The 17557-nt window shown below is 44.1% G+C and overlaps 1 protein-coding gene across 1 annotated transcript in view; it reads right to left on the bottom strand.

The window, feature by feature from the left end:
• The window catches only part of LOC112103692 (solute carrier family 12 member 7), a 357369-nt gene that overhangs the window by 185383 nt on the left and 154429 nt on the right, over window positions 1-17557 (bottom strand). The window contains exon 3 of the mRNA XM_024195587.1: window positions 11973-12095. Coding sequence (XP_024051355.1) covers window positions 11973-12095 — 123 coding nt within the window. The remainder of the gene's footprint in view (window positions 1-11972; window positions 12096-17557) is intronic.

Below are 17557 nucleotides of genomic sequence, written 5' to 3'. Positions count from 1 at the left end.
CATCAAATGATCTCTTGGCAGCAGATTAGACTGAGAGAAAGATGACAGCACGGTGCAATGTCTGCTATGTTGCAGTCTCTAATGCTTCCTGGGAGGCTCAGACCCTCTCTGACTGTAGAAAGGTTGCCCTCAAAGGGAAGGTCCTCAACAATAACTTGAACCTCCTTGGGGAACTGGGAAGATGGCAGCCATGAGGCCTGTTTCATGACAACTGAAGTTGCCATGGAGCAGGAGGCAGAATGTGCATCTGTGACCCTAAGAGTACCCCAGCGCCTGAAGGTATACATAAGCCTGGTATGTAACAGTAAATATCACCTGGTCTGACCAGCTCAATACACCTCTCACACCATTGTCATATTTATTTAAAAGGTGATTTGTAATACATGACTTGAAAACTAATACCACACTGGTCATTAATGTCATTGTGAAATGTATGTAACAACACTGCATGTGAAATTATGGATACTGTCTGATACTATGTTTTGGAGAGCATAAACAGACAAAGGAGACAAAACCGTTTGTGTCCCAACAAAGAAGAAATGCAAACACCTCTTTGGCTCAATTGCAAACCATGCCAGGTATGACCAGGGACTGGTACAATGGGCTATTCATTTGCAATGGAGATTACAGGAAGATCATTTGCACCATAAACCACAGGAGACTGAAAAGTTAACATGGCATTGGCTACCTGGTGGACACACACAGTTGAACCCCCAGGATGGCTTCCTGACTTTGAAGACAAAGATACATTTGGGAGATGTAAGGAATTGCTGAAAGACTTTAAGGTATCCATCACCTGAGAGAAGAAGTCGGTGCTTTGCATCTAAGAAAGATTGGTCCTCCTGATAATCAAGTTGGAGAATGCTGATAACTTGGTGTGAGTAAGATATTAGGTTAGGCAAAGCTGTATCTTGCTAGAATTAAGTTTTAGGTACTAGAAAGTGGGGGGTTTTTTGTTTTGTTTTGTTTGTAACCCTTTCATATCTCTTTCATTCTTGCTTGAAATCACTTAAATCTTTGTTAATAAACTTATTCCTGTTTTATTACACAACCATCTTAGTTTTGTATATTAAGGAGGAGTGCATAACCCCAGATAGGATAACAAGCTGTTGTATGTACTGGCTCTTTTGAGGCAGCTAATTTGGTGTTACCTCTGTGAGTGTCCACTAAGAGGGACTGGACACTGCAGGGGAGATGGTTTTGGGCAGATTCAGGACTAGAAGAATTGTTGGGGTCATCCTGCATGGAGTAACTGGGATGATGAAAGCCAGAGTAAGGCCATTGTTCTGTGAACAAGCTGCTGCTATTGGGGCTGAATCAAAGCTGCACAGCACAGAAGCAGCAAAGGTTACAGGCAAGTAATGACAAAATCCCTTACTGATCTGGCTGAACGCCCAAAGTGCTACAGCAATATCTAATAAGGCATGTAGGGTCAATTAGTTTACCCTAACCGATGATGTCCTGAAATTGTGGCCTGAGCTTTTGCAGAATCTGAATGCAGATAGTTTGTCATATTTAATAAAATCATATGCAGAAAAAAAAGCATAACTGGCAATGTGTAACTGAAGACTGGCAGAGAAGTTCTTCCACCTGAACAAGTCCTGTTTTTTAGCATCCTTATCAGAAGGAGTAGACCTGGGGTGATATAGCCTGTTGAGTTTGGTAACCACCTGAACCACCAGGGAGTTCGGAGCAGGAGGAGAAAATAGATATTCTGTCCTGTTATATGGTACAAAGTACTTTCTCTCAATCCCCTTCGGGGTGGGGGCACAGGTGGCTGGGATATGCCATATCCTATTGGCTGGCTCCATTATCGCTTCACTAATGTAAAGTACCACTTTGTTAGGGCCTGCGGTTTGAAGGATGTCAAGCAGCTTGTAAGTGGAGTCCTGGATTTCCTCCAGGGGAATCTGGAGCAACTCTGCAAACCTCAGCAGGAAGTCCTGAAACTGCTTGTAGTCATCAGGTGGTAATAGATAAGCCAATGTCACTGCCTCATCAGGGAATGAGGAAAAAAGTGCCACAGAAGATCTGAGTGGTTTGTCTGCTCAGGTTGATTCTCCTCCTCATAATGAGGGGGCTGAAGATCTTCCCTTTATGGTGATCTTTGTGTGTACTCCCCCGAGATCCCTGTGAGTCAAGATGTCTGCGGTAGGAATACCAGGAATCCCAACAGGTCCAGTAGGTGGGATTATAAGGGTAAGGGGTTGATGCCCAAGGAGGAAGGTGCCAGTGATGTTGAGCCCTGCAGACTGTCTTTCAGGGAGGTGAGGGTGCCCAGAAGAGTCGGGAGTCCCTATCTGGGCTAATGTTGTACCTCAGAGTGGGCGGTGGGAGCACAGACTTAGTCTCTAGTTCACTGGAGGAATTGGAATCTTCAGTCTCCACTGGTGGAGACAGGGTATGCCTTGAAATAACTCCCTCAGCTGGTTGACGGTACTGGTGAATGGAGCACCGGCAGTGTGGGTATCTCCCTGGAGACTACCAGTTCCACAAATATCGGCAACTCTGAGTCAGAATAAATAGCCAGGTTGTCCAGGATAGTGAACCCTGATCTAGCAGAAGGTGAGCAGAAGGATCTGCTACCTCTTGGTGGAGCGGATGGCACTGATTTAGGTTGGGCAGTGGACATCAGAACTGCTGAATCCTTTTTGTTGCTGCAGTGCGGTACCAACTGTGCAGCCAGTGATTGCTCCCTCTTCTTTCTTGCCAGTCTTTCCCCTTCTGTGTCTGTCTGCTTAGGGGAATCTTGGCCCTTGGTACCGAAGGCTTGGACCCATGGTCCCTGTGAACTCCTAACATATCTGTGATGGGGCACTGAGTCTCACTTGATTTGGACAGTGTAGGGGAGGTGGCCCTCTTCTGAGAGGCCTGAAAAAGGGATCTATCCCAACTGTTATAGGTGTGTTTAGCAAGTGGCAGGGGGTAAGGTCAGAGTCCCTAGGCTTGGTATCTGACAGTCTGGAGCTGGAAAGCATTTCACCAGGAGGGATACTGTTAGGTCAGGGGTTCCCAAACTTGGTTCGCAACCTGTTCGGGGTAAGCCCCTGGCAGGCCGCAAGACACTTTGTTTACCTGAGCGTCCGCAGGTACTGCCGCTCGCAGCTCCCAATGGTCGCGGTTTGCCGTTCCCGGCCAATAAGAGCTGCAGGAAGCAGTGGCCCAGCCCACACCACTTCCAGCAGCTCCCATTGGCCAGGAACGGCAAACCATGGCTACTGGGAGCTGCAAGCGGACGGACCTGCGGACGCTCAGGTAACCAAAGCATCTCATGGCCCACCACAGGCTTACCCTGAACAAGCCGCGAACCAAGTTTGGGAACCCCTGTACTAGGTTATCCCTGCCCATGTACAAAGGGTTCAGATGACCCAAGGTCAGACTGGCGCCTCATTGACAGCTCCATTAGTTGCCTTCAAAGCTGGAACTTGTGGGATTGCTGGGTTTGAAGTGGAACCAAATGGCAAATACCGCACTTGGAGGGGGAGGTAGGATTCTCCAAGGTAATACAAACAGGAATCATGCAGATCATTCATTGGGAAGACCTGGAGACAGGGCAAACAGGATTTAGAAGCCTGGGATCTTAGACGTGCTAAGAACCCCAAATGTTGGGCAAGGGGAAGGAAATATCCACCTTGTACTCTGAAACACTAACTATACTAGAACTAGCTATCTAAGCGGTGTGGCGGGGGGGGAGACTATTTATTTATATGAAGAAAAGCTAATTATAAATGGGAATGCTAGCAAAGCTGAGCATATCGAGGAATTCCATATAGACTCATAGACTTTAAGGTCAGAAGGGACCATTATGGTCATCTAGTCTGACCTCCCGCATGATGCAGGCCACAAAAGCTGACCCACCCAATTTCCCTTATCTCAGCTGTTGAAGTCTCCAGATCGTAATTTAAAGACTTCAAGTCGCAGAGAATCCTCCAGCTTGCGACCCCTGCCCTATGCTGCGGAGGAAGGCAAAAAGCCTCCAGGGCCTCTGCCAATCTACCCTGGAGGAAAATTCCTTCCCGACCCCAAATATGGCGATCAGTAGAACCCCGAGCATACAGGCAAGATTCTCCAGCCGGACCCTCATTTTACCAGCGATGGCACGTTATTGCCTAATTGACTAAAATCACGTTATCCCATCAAACCATTCCCTCCATAAACTTATCTAGCCTAATCTTGAAGCCAGAGAGGTCTTTCGCCCCCACCGTTTCCCTCGGAAGGCTGTTCCAGAATTTCACCCCTCTGACGGTTAGAAACCTTCGTCTAATTTCAAGCCTAAACTTCCCCACGGCCAGTTTATATCCATTCGTTCTCGTGTCCACATTAGTACTGAGCTGAAATAATTCCTCTCCCTCCCTGGTATTTATCCCTTTGATATATTTAAAGAGAGCAATCATATCCCCCCTCAGCCTTCTTTTGGTTAGGCTAAACAAACCGAGCTCCTCGAGTCTCCTTTCATAGGAAAGGTTTTCCATTCCTCGGATCAACCTAGTGGCCCTTCTCTGTACCCGTTCCAGTTTGAGTTCATATGAGGCCACAAGCACTAGAAAGGAACTGGAGAGGCAGTCTGTCTGTGCCCCCCATTATGTCCTCGGTTCAGAACAAGAGGCAGCACAAGGGCAGACCAATGGACACTGCTAGCAAGAATTTTCTGGTCTCAGGTACAGAGAGTGCATGCATACCCACAGTGGAATATACATAGGGACCATCACTTGAAGAAGGACAAAAAAATTTGTAATACACATATAAAAAAAGTATTTAGCACTATATAGCTCCTTACATCTTCAAAGGAATGCACAAATATTAACCGATATTTTCTCTCTCTCCCTCCACACCTGTGAAGTAAGTAAATCTTCCTTTTGCCAAATTCACTCCACTGAGACTATAGTCACTAAAGTTTGTAATGACCTCTTCATGGCAAAACCTCAGAGCCTTTACTCCATTCTTATCCTTCTTCATGTCCACTGGTTTTGATACCATCAATCAAACTCTTTCTCAACATGTCGTTCCTCCTGTTATTTCATAACTCCATCCTCTTCTGGTTTTCTTCCTTCGTCTTTGGCATTCCTTCAGCATCTCTTTTTGGCAGTTCCTCATCTTCCTCTCTCCTAATTTCCAAGACCATCCTACAGGTACCTGACTGCCTGCCCGTCTCACTTTACATGCTTTCTTTGGGTAACCTAATATGAGTACAGTTCTTCAACTCCCATTTCTTTATTGATGACTCACAAATCTTTTGCATTCCTGATAAGCTTCCCTCCATTCATGCCAAATCTTCAGTGAATTTATCTAACATCTCCCAGATATCTTGCCATCAACTTAAACTTGACATGGTCCACACTAAACAACTTCACTTTCCTCTCAAATCACTCCACTCAGCCCCATTCTTTGTCATTGTTGAGCCTACCATCATCATCATTCCAGTGATTTAAGCCCATAATCTCCAATTCGTCTTCAGTGTCTCTCTCTCAGGGGCAGCTCCAGGCACCAGTGCACCAAGTGCGTGCCTGGGGCGGCAAGCCGCAGGGGATGGCCTGCCAGTCGCCGTGAGGGTGGCAGTCAGGCTGCCTTCGGCGGCATGCCTACGGGAGGTCTGCCGGTCCCGCGGCTTCGGTGGCAATTCGGTGGCGAGTATGCCGAAGCCACGGGACCGGTGGACCTCCCGCAGGCATGCCGCCGAATTTGCGTTACCAGTGGACCTCTCGCAGGCGCGCTGCCGAAAGCCGCCTGCCTGCCGTGCTTGGGGCGGCAAAAAACATAGAGCCGCCCCTGCTCTCTCTTAATAAACATTCTAATTTTGCTGGTTCTCCCTCCATAGCAGTTCTAGAATGGGACCTTTTTTTTTTTGTTCTGTTCCTAGGCCTAAAATTCTCATCCTAGCATTTGACATCTCCCATTTTGATTATTGTACTGTCCTCTTCTCTGCCCTCTCGACATCCACATTGCCTTTCCTCTGGTTTGTAAAAAGTGCATCTGCTAAGATTGTCTACCTTGCCCACTTACATGCACATATCACATCCTCTTTGAATACTTTCACTGGCATCCATCTGCTACATCAGTCAAGCTTCTTGTCATTGTCTTTAAGGTTGATAAGCCTTCCCTGGTGGCTTATCAAGTCACCCCACCTCACTCTGCCAATGACAACAGCCATGATAGGTTGTTTGCCTGCTTCTTCCTCCAGCAGTTTGTGTATCTTTTCTTCCACACGGAATTTCCTTCCTGACCTTCACAAGACGATCATCCTCCATGCATTAAAATCCCAGCTCAAGAACCACTCCCACTATAGTATCTAAAAGAAATTAGCCAACCAATAATGGATAGTTTCAGGGATAATTGAAATAAGAATTTTGGGGCTGGGACTATCTACTGTTTGTTATGTGTTTGCATAGTGCCTAACACAATGGGGCACTGTCCTCTAGGCACTATTGCAGTACAAGTAAGTATTATTAATAATAATTACATACATAAAATGACATTAAAAGAACATTTGCAAAGTCAAGCACTCAAAAAACCTGGAAATGTCAGAATTAAGGTTGCCTTAGCATTATATTGCACTTTACGTATTCAAAAAAACAACAGGAGTACTTGTGGCACCTTAGAGACTAACAAATTTATTAGAGCATAAGCTTTCGTGGGCTACAACCCACTTCTTCGGATGCATATAGAGTGAAACATATATTGAGGAGATATATATATACACACACACATACAGAGAGCATGAACAGGTGGGAGTTGTCTTACCAACTCTGAGAGGCCAATTAAGTAAGAGAAAAAAAACTTTTGAAGTGATAATCAAGATGGCTCAGTACAGACAGTTTGATAAGAAGCAAGTGTGAAAATACTTATAAGGGGAGATAGATTCAATGTTTGTAATGGCTCAGCCATTCCCAGTCTTTATTTAATCCTTTGTTGATTGTGTCTAGTTTGCATATCAATTCCAGCTCAGCAGTCTCTCGTTGGAGTCTGTTTTTGAAGTTTTTCTGTTTTAAGATAGCCACCCGCAGGTCTGTCATAGAATGGCCAGACAGGTTAAAGTGTTCTCCCACTGGTTTTTGAGTATTATGATTCCTGATGTATTCAAGTAGATTACACATTGACTGACATTAGTTGCAGTTGTGAATGCTCAGCACTTCTGCAAATCAGGCCTCAGGGTCTCAAGTTAGGACTCCAGAAAATGAGAAAAACAAAATTAGTAACCACCCATGAAAAGTTTGATTTAAGTGACTTGCCAAACATTACATAGGAACTGTGGCGGAGGCAATTCCCCAGGGCATCTTTCAACTGTCTTAACCCTGAGATCATCCTTTCTCTTCCTTCAATCCTCTGCCTCATTCACTACACACCTTCAAACTTCTGCAACAAATGAGGCAAGGGTCTTACAAACAACACCCTCCTTGTCCTAGAATCTATGAATCTATTCTATCAGGGATGTCTAGACAGTATTTGGTCCTGCCATGCGGGCAGGGGACTGGACTCGATGACCTCTCGAGGTCCCTTCCAGTCCTAGAATCTATGAATCTTTACTACACAGTCCTGATTCAGGCCTAAAACAGGTCCATCCTGTGCACGGAATGAGGCGGGGGGGAGAGCTATGGAAAAAACAGTATGTTATCATGTAACTAAAGATTTTATCATAATGCATGCATACAATGGGGCAGAATTAAGGTTCCACAGGCAGCCTTAATTCTGTCATTTCCAAAATTTTGTGTGCTTGACTTTGCAACCTTAATAATGTTATTTTAATGGTTTAGAACTATAGCAATAGTATTAATAATATCAATAGTAGGTTGTCATCCTCTATGTGGACCAGCACTAGAGGGGGGTGAGACACAGACTTTGCCTATAAGTTTCACAGATATTTCCCGACAGCAGAAAAATTGTAAGACTCAGACAATCTTAGGTTACATTCTAGGCTCTGGATGGGAGTGAGGCTTCAGTGGTCACAGACCCTCCACAAGCTTGATCCCTTTTGCCTCATCCCCTCCGACCTGCCCCTGTGCTATATCTTCCCCACCCCTGACTCCTTGCCTACCTAGTCCCATTCTCTTTGCCTCCCCACTCCCAGTCTCCACTCTTCAGGCTGTGCTTCTCATCCCAGTCCCAGTCTCCCTCCCTCTAGGCTAGCTGTCTGAAACCTAACCCCCCAACTACCAGTCTCTCCCCATTCCTATACCCAGTCCCAGTCTTCCCCCTGCACCCAAGATCCTTTTCAGATCTTTCTCTCCTCCCCGCAACCATTTCCTCCTTCACTAATTCCTAGTCCCAGTCTCCCTCCTCCATCCCTCATGCAATTTAAGTGTTTATCCACCAACCCTAGCCAAATGGTTCCCAGTCATCCCCGCATTTCTCTCATTGGCTCCCAGTCTCATTGTCCAGCCATTCCCAGTATTTTCCCCATCCAGCCCCCAGTTCCAGTTTTTCTCCCCACCTTTCAGTTCCAGTTTGTGCCGTCTGGGTACTAACAGTGGGGTAACTGACAACACAGGAGAGACAGACTCTCTACTCTCAGTTCCAGTGCCTGGCCCCATGCTTGCCCAGAGCAGCTATGAGCAGCAATTACAGGAATGTCCCTCTGAGTCACCTTAGCCCTGAGTTGGAGCATCCTCAGTGGCTATGTAGGGATGGTACATAAACAGTCTGGTTACACGTAGAAATTGTGAGGAGATGGAGCATGCTTAGTGAGGTCAAAATCTTTGTAGATTTTAGCTGTTAAACACCAACAAGTCTGTACTAAGCATGTGCAAACTGATATTTCAGAAGCTTATATCTTGGCCAAATATGATAAGGTTTTTGGAGGAATGGCAAAAGGCATATGCAACTCCACTTGCCAAATTTCAAGTCCTTGCTCCAAAGCATGGAGGTGGTTCAGAGAAAAGGTTGCCAGATTTTGTTTCAACAGTAGCGAAACAATGTTCTCTGAAATGTTCTTTGAAATGCCTCAGTTTTGCTTGACATTTCCCTCCAAAAATAAGGGTCGGGCAGACACATCACATGGAAAAATTTAACCAAACAGCCAAATAATTAAGATTCGCAGTCATAAGCAACTGAAAACAGGGTCTTATCATGGGAACCTTAATAATAGGGGGTCTTATAATCCCCACTTATAATAAAAAAAGTATTTAAAAAATATAATTTATTGGGCTGTCAAGTGATTAAAAAAATTAATCACGATTAATTGCGCTGTTAAACAACAATAGAATACCATTTATTTTAAATATTTTTGGATGCTTACTACATTTTCAAATATATTAATTTAAATTACAATACAGAATACAATGTGTACAGTGCTCATTTTATATTTATTTTTTATTACAAATATTTGCACTGTAAAAACAAAAATATTGTATTTTTCAATTCACCTCATACAAGTACTGTAGTGCAATCTCTTTATCATGAAAGTTAAACTTACAAATGTAGAATTATGTAAAAAAACTGCATTCAAAAATAAAACAATGTAAAACTTTAGAGCCCACAAGTCCACTCAGTCCTACTTCTTGGTCAGCCAATCGCTCAGACAAACAAAGGTTGGTTAATGCTGCCTGCTTCTTGTTTACAGTGTCACCTGAAAGTGAGAACAGGTGTTCGCATGGCACTGTTGTAGCTGGCGTTGCAAGATAGTTACGTGCCAGATGCGCTAAAGATTCATATGTCCCTTCATGCTTCAACCACCATTCCAGAGGACATGTCCAAGCTGTGCGGACTGACGCATGTTCATTTTCATCATCTGAGTCAGATGCCACCAGCAGAAGGTTCTTTTTATTTATTTATTTATTTATTTATTGGTTCTGTAGTTTCTGCATCAGTGCATTTCTCTTTTAAGATTTCTAAAAACATGCTCCACACCTCGTCCCTCTCAGATTTTGGAAGGCACTTCAGATTCTTAAACTTTGGGTCGAGTGCTGTAGCTATTTTTAAAATCTCACACTGGTACCATCTTTACGTTTTGTCAAATCTGCTGTGAAAGTGTTCTTAAAATGAACATGTGCTGGGTCATCATCCGAGACTGCTATAACATGAAATATATGCAGAATTCGGGTAAAACAGAGCAGGAGACATACAATTCTCCCCCCAAGGAATACAGTCACAAATTTAATTGACGCATTTTTTTTTTTAACGAGGATCATCAGCCTGGAAGCATGTCCTCTGGAATGGTGGCCGAAGCATGAAGGGGAATACAAATGTTTAGCATATCTGGCATATAAATACCTTGCAATGCCGGCTACAAAAGTGCCATGCGAATGCCTGTTCTCACTGTCAGGTGACATTGTAAAGAAGAAGCATGCAGCAGTATCTCCTGTCAATGTAAACAAACTTGTTTGTTTTAGCAATTGGCAGAATAAGAAGTAGGACTGAGTGGACTTGTACTCTAACGTTTTACACGGTTTTGTTTTTGAGTGCAGTTATGTAACCCCCAAAATGTGCATTTGTAACTTACACTTTCACAATAAAGAGATTGCTCTTCAGTACTTGTATGAGGTGAATTGAAAAATACTATTTCTTTTGTTTATCATTTTTACAGTGCATATATTTATAATCCAAAATAATAATATAAAGTGAGCGCTGTGCACTTTGTATTCTCTGTTGTAATTGAAATCAATATTGAAAATGTAGAAAAACATCCAAAAATATTTAATAAAATTTCACTTGGTATTCTATTGTTTTAAGTGTGATTAATCGCAATTAATTTTTTTGAGTTAATTGTGTGAGTTAACTGCGATTAATTGACAGCCCTAATAATTTATTAAGATGTTTTCTATCACCAGCTTAACCACTTTGTGCATTGTGCCCCTTTCCCCTACCTTTAGTCAGTTTGTCTTTTAAGCTATGTCTACACAGCAGCTGGGAGCGTGCTTCCCAGCACAGGTAAACAGACACACACTAGTTCTGATCAAGCTAGCATACTAAAAATAGCAACATGGCTGAGGCAGAATGGGTGGTAGCTCAGTCTGGCCACCTGAGTACAAACCTGTCTGACCCCTGGGTACACAGGGCCGGCTCCAGGCACCAGGCACCCAAGCTGGTGCTTGGGGCAGCACCTGGAGGGGGGCGGCGGCGCGGCGCTCTGGCCGCCGCGGGGGGGGAGAACCGAGGCCCAGCCGGGGCTCGCCGCCCTCTCCCCAGGGCTCCGGCCGCCCTCCCCCCCGGCGCCCTGCCCCCGGCGCTCTGGCCGCCGGGGGGGAGAGCCGAGTCCCCCCCGGCGCGCTGGCCGCCGGGGGGGGGGGGCGGCCGCGCCCCCGGCGGGGCTCGCCGCCCTCCTCCCAGGGCTCCGGCCGCCCTCCCCCCGGCCGCCGGGGGCAGAGCGGAGCCCCCGCCGAGGGGGGAGGGGGAGCGGCCGGAGGATTTTTCGCCTGGGGCGGCGAAAAAGCCAGAGCCGGCCCTGTGGGTACATACTCAGGTGGCTAACCCAGGCTGCCATGGCCATAATGCTATTTTTAGCAGGCTAGCTCAAGCAGAGCTAGCGCATGTCTGTCTATTCTGGGAAGCACCCTCCCAGCTGCAATCTAGACATGCTCTTAGGGTATTTCTACACTACAAGTGCTAAAGCAGCACAGCTACAGCTGCACTACTATAGTGCAGACACTTACTACAGCAACGGAAGGGGATCCTTCATCAATGTAGTAAATCAACCACTCCAAGAAGCGCTAGCTAGATCGACAGAAGAATTGTTCCATCGACCTAGCACTTTCTATATGGGGGTTAGGTCGGCATAGCTATGTCTCTCAGGATATGGAGTTTTCACACCCCTGAGAGATTTAGCTATGCCAATGTAAATTCCTACATTGCATTGGGTGCGGATTTTTTCACAGCCCTGAATGATGTAGTTAAGCTGACCTAATTTTTTAGTGTAGACTAGCCCTAAAAGGATTAACTGTTCAGGACAGGAACCATGCCTCCCTTGTGTTTACACAATGCCTAGCATTGTAATGAAAATACTACATAATAACAATAATTATAATTTTCAAAAGTTTGGATACCTTGATTTCTTTTCGTTTGCTGTCTTCATCTGCTTCATGTTCTACCACTCCCTGAGTCAGATTGGTATAATTTGCTAGCTTATTAAGAAGAGATGATACCATGGGGTTGCTATCCATTTCTTCCTGTTGGGATTTTGAAAAATGTTAATATACAGCAATATTTAATAGTAAATAAAAACACATTTTAAAATATTAGCCATTTCATGTCAGGTTTTTAAATATTCACATGCCAAATGCTGATTAATTGTAATACAGTACCTACCGCCACAAAATCTAGCCAATTATTTACTAGCAAAACTTCTGAAGCTTCTTTGGGTGTACAGTGTGTACAATGCCACATAATAAAAATTGAGACACTTTGTTTCCTAATTCAGAGTATTTTATATTATGTGATTGGGGGAGAAATGGACAATTACATTTTGTTCAATTAATAGAAAATTTAATTCCTATTTGGAAATTTATCTTCTTACATCAGTCTGCAATGGACTATTAGGTAACCATCCCACAAAGAGACAGCTCACTGAATAAAAGTTTTGGTCCCAAATTCCTCCCCCTAATATATATAACTCTGCTTTAACATTTTTTTGTTTTGTAAATCAAGTTTTATTTTACATAACAGAGTTTTCTTCTCACGGTACACTTCTGGGAGAAGGAAAACCCTATATTCAATAGTTAAAAACACAGGACTCTTCAGATAAGGTCTTGCTAAAAAAAAAACCAAAAGAACATTAGCTTAAAATTAAAAACAAAAATCACAAAAACGTATGAAAACCAGAATATGCAAATTTAAGGTGCTACTTCATACAAAGCACAGCCACACAACCTAAATTTGGCCTTTTTACTTGCCAGCATCTTAATTTATTTTTCTTTTGGGAATGGGGAATATTTGTCTAAACTCAGGAAAATAATTGTTGGTAATCCTCTACTGAATTTGTGAAGAGGTAAATTGGTGAAGAGATAAATAACGATAAGGACAGATCAGTTGTACAGAGTGATCCAGATTGTATGGTAAACTGGTTCAATGAGCTTTAATACATCTAAATGCAAGGCTAGTCATCTAAGAACCAAGAATATGGATCACACTTATTAGATGCGGGACTGTATTCTGAAAAGCAGTGATTCAGAAAAGGACTTGGGGGTCATGGTGGATAATCAACTGAATATAGGATTGGCAGTATGCTATTGGGGCTAAAAAAAGCAAATGAATTCCTTGAATGTATAAGCAGGAGATTATAGTGTTTCAGAAGTAGGGAGGTGTTGTTACCACTGTATATGGCATAAATGAGAATTCTACTTGAAAAATGTGTCCAGATCTGGTGCCACCATTTAAAAAAGGATAACAACAAACTGAAAAGGGTTCAAAAAAGTTACAATAATTATTTGAGGCTTGAAAAAATATTCCTTAGAAGGAGAGACTAGACAGGCTCAATCTATTCAGCTTAACTAAATAAAGTTTAAGGGTTATTTGATCTCAAACTGGAAGTACGTACACAGGGAAAAGATTTTTAAAAGGAGATGGCTCTTTATCAAACACAGACACAAAAAGTTTGAATGTTAAAAGAGTAAGCTAAACTAATTCAGGCTAGAAATAAGACATATATAGTGATGGTAATTTAGAATCATAGAAGATTAGGGTTGGAAGAGACCTCGTGAGGTCATCTAGTCCAACCTCCTACTCAAAGCAGGACCAACCCCAACTAAATCATCTCAGCCAGGGCTTTGTTAAGCTGGGCCTTAATAACCTCTAAGGATAGAGATTCCACCACCTCGCTAGCTAACCCATTCCAGTGCTTCACCAGCCTCCTAGTAAAATAGTGTTTCCTAATATACAACCTAGAACTCCCCCACTGCAATTTGAGACCATTGCTCCTGGTTCTGTCATTTGCCATCACTGAGAACAACCTCGCTCTATCCTCTTTGGAACCCTCCTTCAGGTAGTTGAAGGCTGCTATCAAATCCCTCCTCTCCCACTCTTCTCCTCTGCAGACTAAATAAGCCCAATTCCCTCAGCCTCTCCTCATAAGTCATGTGCCCCAACCCCCTGATCATTTTTGTTGCCCTCGGCTGGACTCCCTCCAGTTTGTTCACATCCTTTCTGTAGTGGAGGGTCCAAAACTGGACGCAATACTCCAGATGTGGCCTCACCGAATAGAGGGGAATAATCACTTCCCTTGATCTTCCGGCAACGCTTCTACTAATGCAGCCCAATATGCCATTAGCCTTCTTGGCAACAAGGGCACACTGTTGACTCACATCCAGATTCTCGTCCACTGTAATCCGCAGGTCCTTTACTGCAGAACTGCCGCTTAGCCAGTCGGTCCCCAGCCTGTAGCAGTGCATGGGATTCTTCCATCCTAAGTGCAGGACTCTGCACTTGTCCTTGTTGAACCTCATCAGATTTCTTTTGGCCTAATCCTCCAATTTGTCTAGGTCACTCTGGACCCTAGCCCTACCTTCCAGTGTATCTACTTCTCCCCCCCAGCTTAGTGTCATCCACAAACTTGCTGAGGGTGCAATCCATCCCATCATCCAGATAATTAATGAAGATGTTGAACACAACCGGCCCCAGGACTGACCCCTGGGGCACTCCACTTGATACTGGCTGCCAACTAGACATCGAGCCTTTAATCGCTACCTGTTGAGCCCGATGATCTAGCCAGCTTTCTATCCACCTTATAGTCCATTCATGCAATCCATACTTTTTTAACTTGCTAGCAAGAATACTGTGGGAGACCGTATCAAAAGCTTTGCTAAAGTCAAGGTATAATGTCAGGGTGATTGAAGTCTGCAGGAGAACCAGGGCCTGGGATCTGGAAACTTCTGTTAGTTGTCCAAAGAAAGCCTCATCTACCTCATTCTCCTGGTCTGGTGGTCTACCGAAGATGTCCACCCCAACATCAGCACTGTTGCTCTCACCTCTAAACATAACCCAAAGACTCTCAACAGGCTTTTCTCCAGTTTCATACTGAAGCGCTGAGCAATCATACTGCTCTCTTACATACAGTGTAAATCCTCCACCTTTTCTCCCCCGCCTGTCCTTCCTGAACAGTTTATACCATCCATGACAGTGCTCCAGTCATGTGAATTACTCCACCAAGTCTCCATTATTCCAGTCACATCATAGTTCCATTACTATGCCAGGGCTTCCAATTCTTCCTGCTTGTTTCCCAAGTTTCTTGTGTTCATGTACAGGCACCTACGATAACGAGCCAATTCCCCTACTTTCTCAGTATGAATCAGGAGGCCTCTCCAGTTGCATCCTCCTCCTTGTGTTTCCTACTGGTATCCCACTTCCCCACTTACCTCAGGGTTTAGGTCTCCATCGCCCGGTGAAAGCTCTCCTCACTAGGTGAGCAAGCCTGCCTGCGAAGATGCTCTTCCCTCTCTTTGTTAGGTGGATCCCATCTCTTCCTAGCAATCCTTCTTCCTGGAACAACATCCCATGGTTGAAGAATCCAAAGCCCTCTCTCCGACACCACCTGTGTAACCACTCATTTACTTCCACAATTCGATGGTCCCTACCTGGGCCTTTTCCTTCAACAGGGAGGATGGATGAGAACACAACTTGTGCCTCAAACTCCTTTATCCTTCTTCCCAGAGCCACATAGTTTGCAGTGACCCACTCAAGGTCATTCTTGGCAGTATCATGGGTGCCCACATGGAGAAGTAGGAAGGGGTAGCAGTCCAAAGGCTTGATCAGTCTCAGCAGACACATCCTGAATTCTAGCTCCAGGCAAGTAGCACACTTTTGGAGTTTCCTGGTCGGTACGGCAGATGGATGACTCCATCCCCCTTAGTAGGGAGTCCCCGACCACCACCACCCGTCTCCTCCTCTTAGGAGTGGTGGTCGGGGAACCCCCATCCCTAGGACAATGAATCCCATGCCTTCTGGTCAATGAGGTCTCCTTCTGATCCCTTCCCTCAGATGACTCTTCCAAACCATTCTCCTCCGTAGTACCTGTGCAGAGAGCCTGAAAACAATTTCTTAGCTCTATCTGCATTGGGAGTACATGGATTCTCCTCTTTCTTCTTCTGGAGGTCACATGCTACCAATTTTCTTCCCCATTCTGCACTGCCCTCTCTGATTCTTCAGCATGCTGTGCCTGCAGTGCCAAATGCTGACTTCTATCCAGAAAGTCAGCATTTTCTCTGATGCAACATAGGGTTGATACTTGGGTCTCTAGTCCTTTAACCTTCTCCTCCATTGGAGCAACTTACCATCACTTGCCCATTACTTGAACTCTTTAAATCAAGATTGAATGTCTTTCTAAAAGAGATTCAGTACCTCAAAACTGAAGTTATAAGCTTGAGACAGGAATCACTATGTGAAATGCTATAGCCTACATATGTAGGAGGTCAGACTAGAATAGATGATCCTAACAATCTTAAAAGTCTATGAATCTACGAAATGCTAGTCTCTTTAATTATCAATCTTTAACTGAAAACAAAGAGTAGAGGTAGCTCATTGAGCTCAGTGCAATCTCTGTCAAACTATGGATCCCATATCAATGTTTCCATCCAGGCCACACGGAGAGTATTGATGATTTGTAAGAGTATGAATTGGATTTATGGAGGGCATACAGAAAATGAAATAGTAAGGAAGCAGATTGGGTTGTGATCCTGGGAAGTAAGTCATTTCTAAGAGCCCTGTGATCCAATGTCCCTTTGATGCATTAAAGCTGTTTAGTGAGGCCTCAGACACAGCAATAAGGTAAGCTTCAAACCAGATCAAACTATAGGAGCATTTTTTCCCTCTCTTTCCTTGGGGCAAGAGCTATAAAGACAATAGTATGGATCAAAAGCAGCCCTTTTGCTCATTCGCTTCCTCTACAGGGCAAAGGGTTAATTCTTGGTATCCTCCTGAGGTTCCAAACATAAGCAGTTTCTTTAGCTCCTCCTCCAGTAAACAAAAGCTAGCCAGTCTATATCTTCTCTCTTATTGGGAACAGGTTTGAAAGACTACACCCAGTGTGGACTAAAACTACTGAGGATAAATGGTATTTTATATGATACAATGTGGCTACTTTTCACATTTCATGTTCCTTCCTTAATTTTCTTTGCTCTCTCCCAATAGACATCTCTTTGGGACTCCTTCAATATCTTCTTCACTGCGTGCAATTTCACCTGTCCCACCTTGAGAGGGTACCTATTTCAGATTTACTGGGCCAAGGTATTCAAACATAGGATCCTAAAATGAGGAATTTAAATCCATAAATAAGTGACCTGGTTTTTAAAAATGCAAAGCACTCAGTAGCTTCCATTGAAGTTAATGGAAGTCTACATATGGATTTAGAAGCCTAATTTTAGAATCCTATGTTTGAAAACCATAGCCCTGGATTCCCAAAAGGGGATGGGCACACACTCCCAGATCTAGACTGATCTCCTTTATAATCAGCAGTAAGATTCTGGGTGGAGCACCTCTCTCAATCAACAGAGGGGTAGCCGTGTTAGTCTGAAACTGTAAAAAGCAACAGAGGGTCCTGTGGCACCTTTAAGACTAACAGAAGTATTGGAGCATAAGCTTTCATGGGTGAATGCCCACTTCATCAGACGCAAGTAATGGAAATTTCCAGAGGCAGGTATAA

This window comes from Terrapene carolina, unplaced genomic scaffold (genome assembly GCF_002925995.2).
Source record: "Terrapene carolina triunguis isolate 2854851 unplaced genomic scaffold, T_m_triunguis-2.0 Scaffold580, whole genome shotgun sequence".
Lineage (NCBI taxonomy): Eukaryota > Metazoa > Chordata > Testudines > Emydidae > Terrapene > Terrapene triunguis.
Note: the sequence above shows the minus strand (reverse complement) of the source record. Positions and strands in the feature narration are given on the sequence as shown.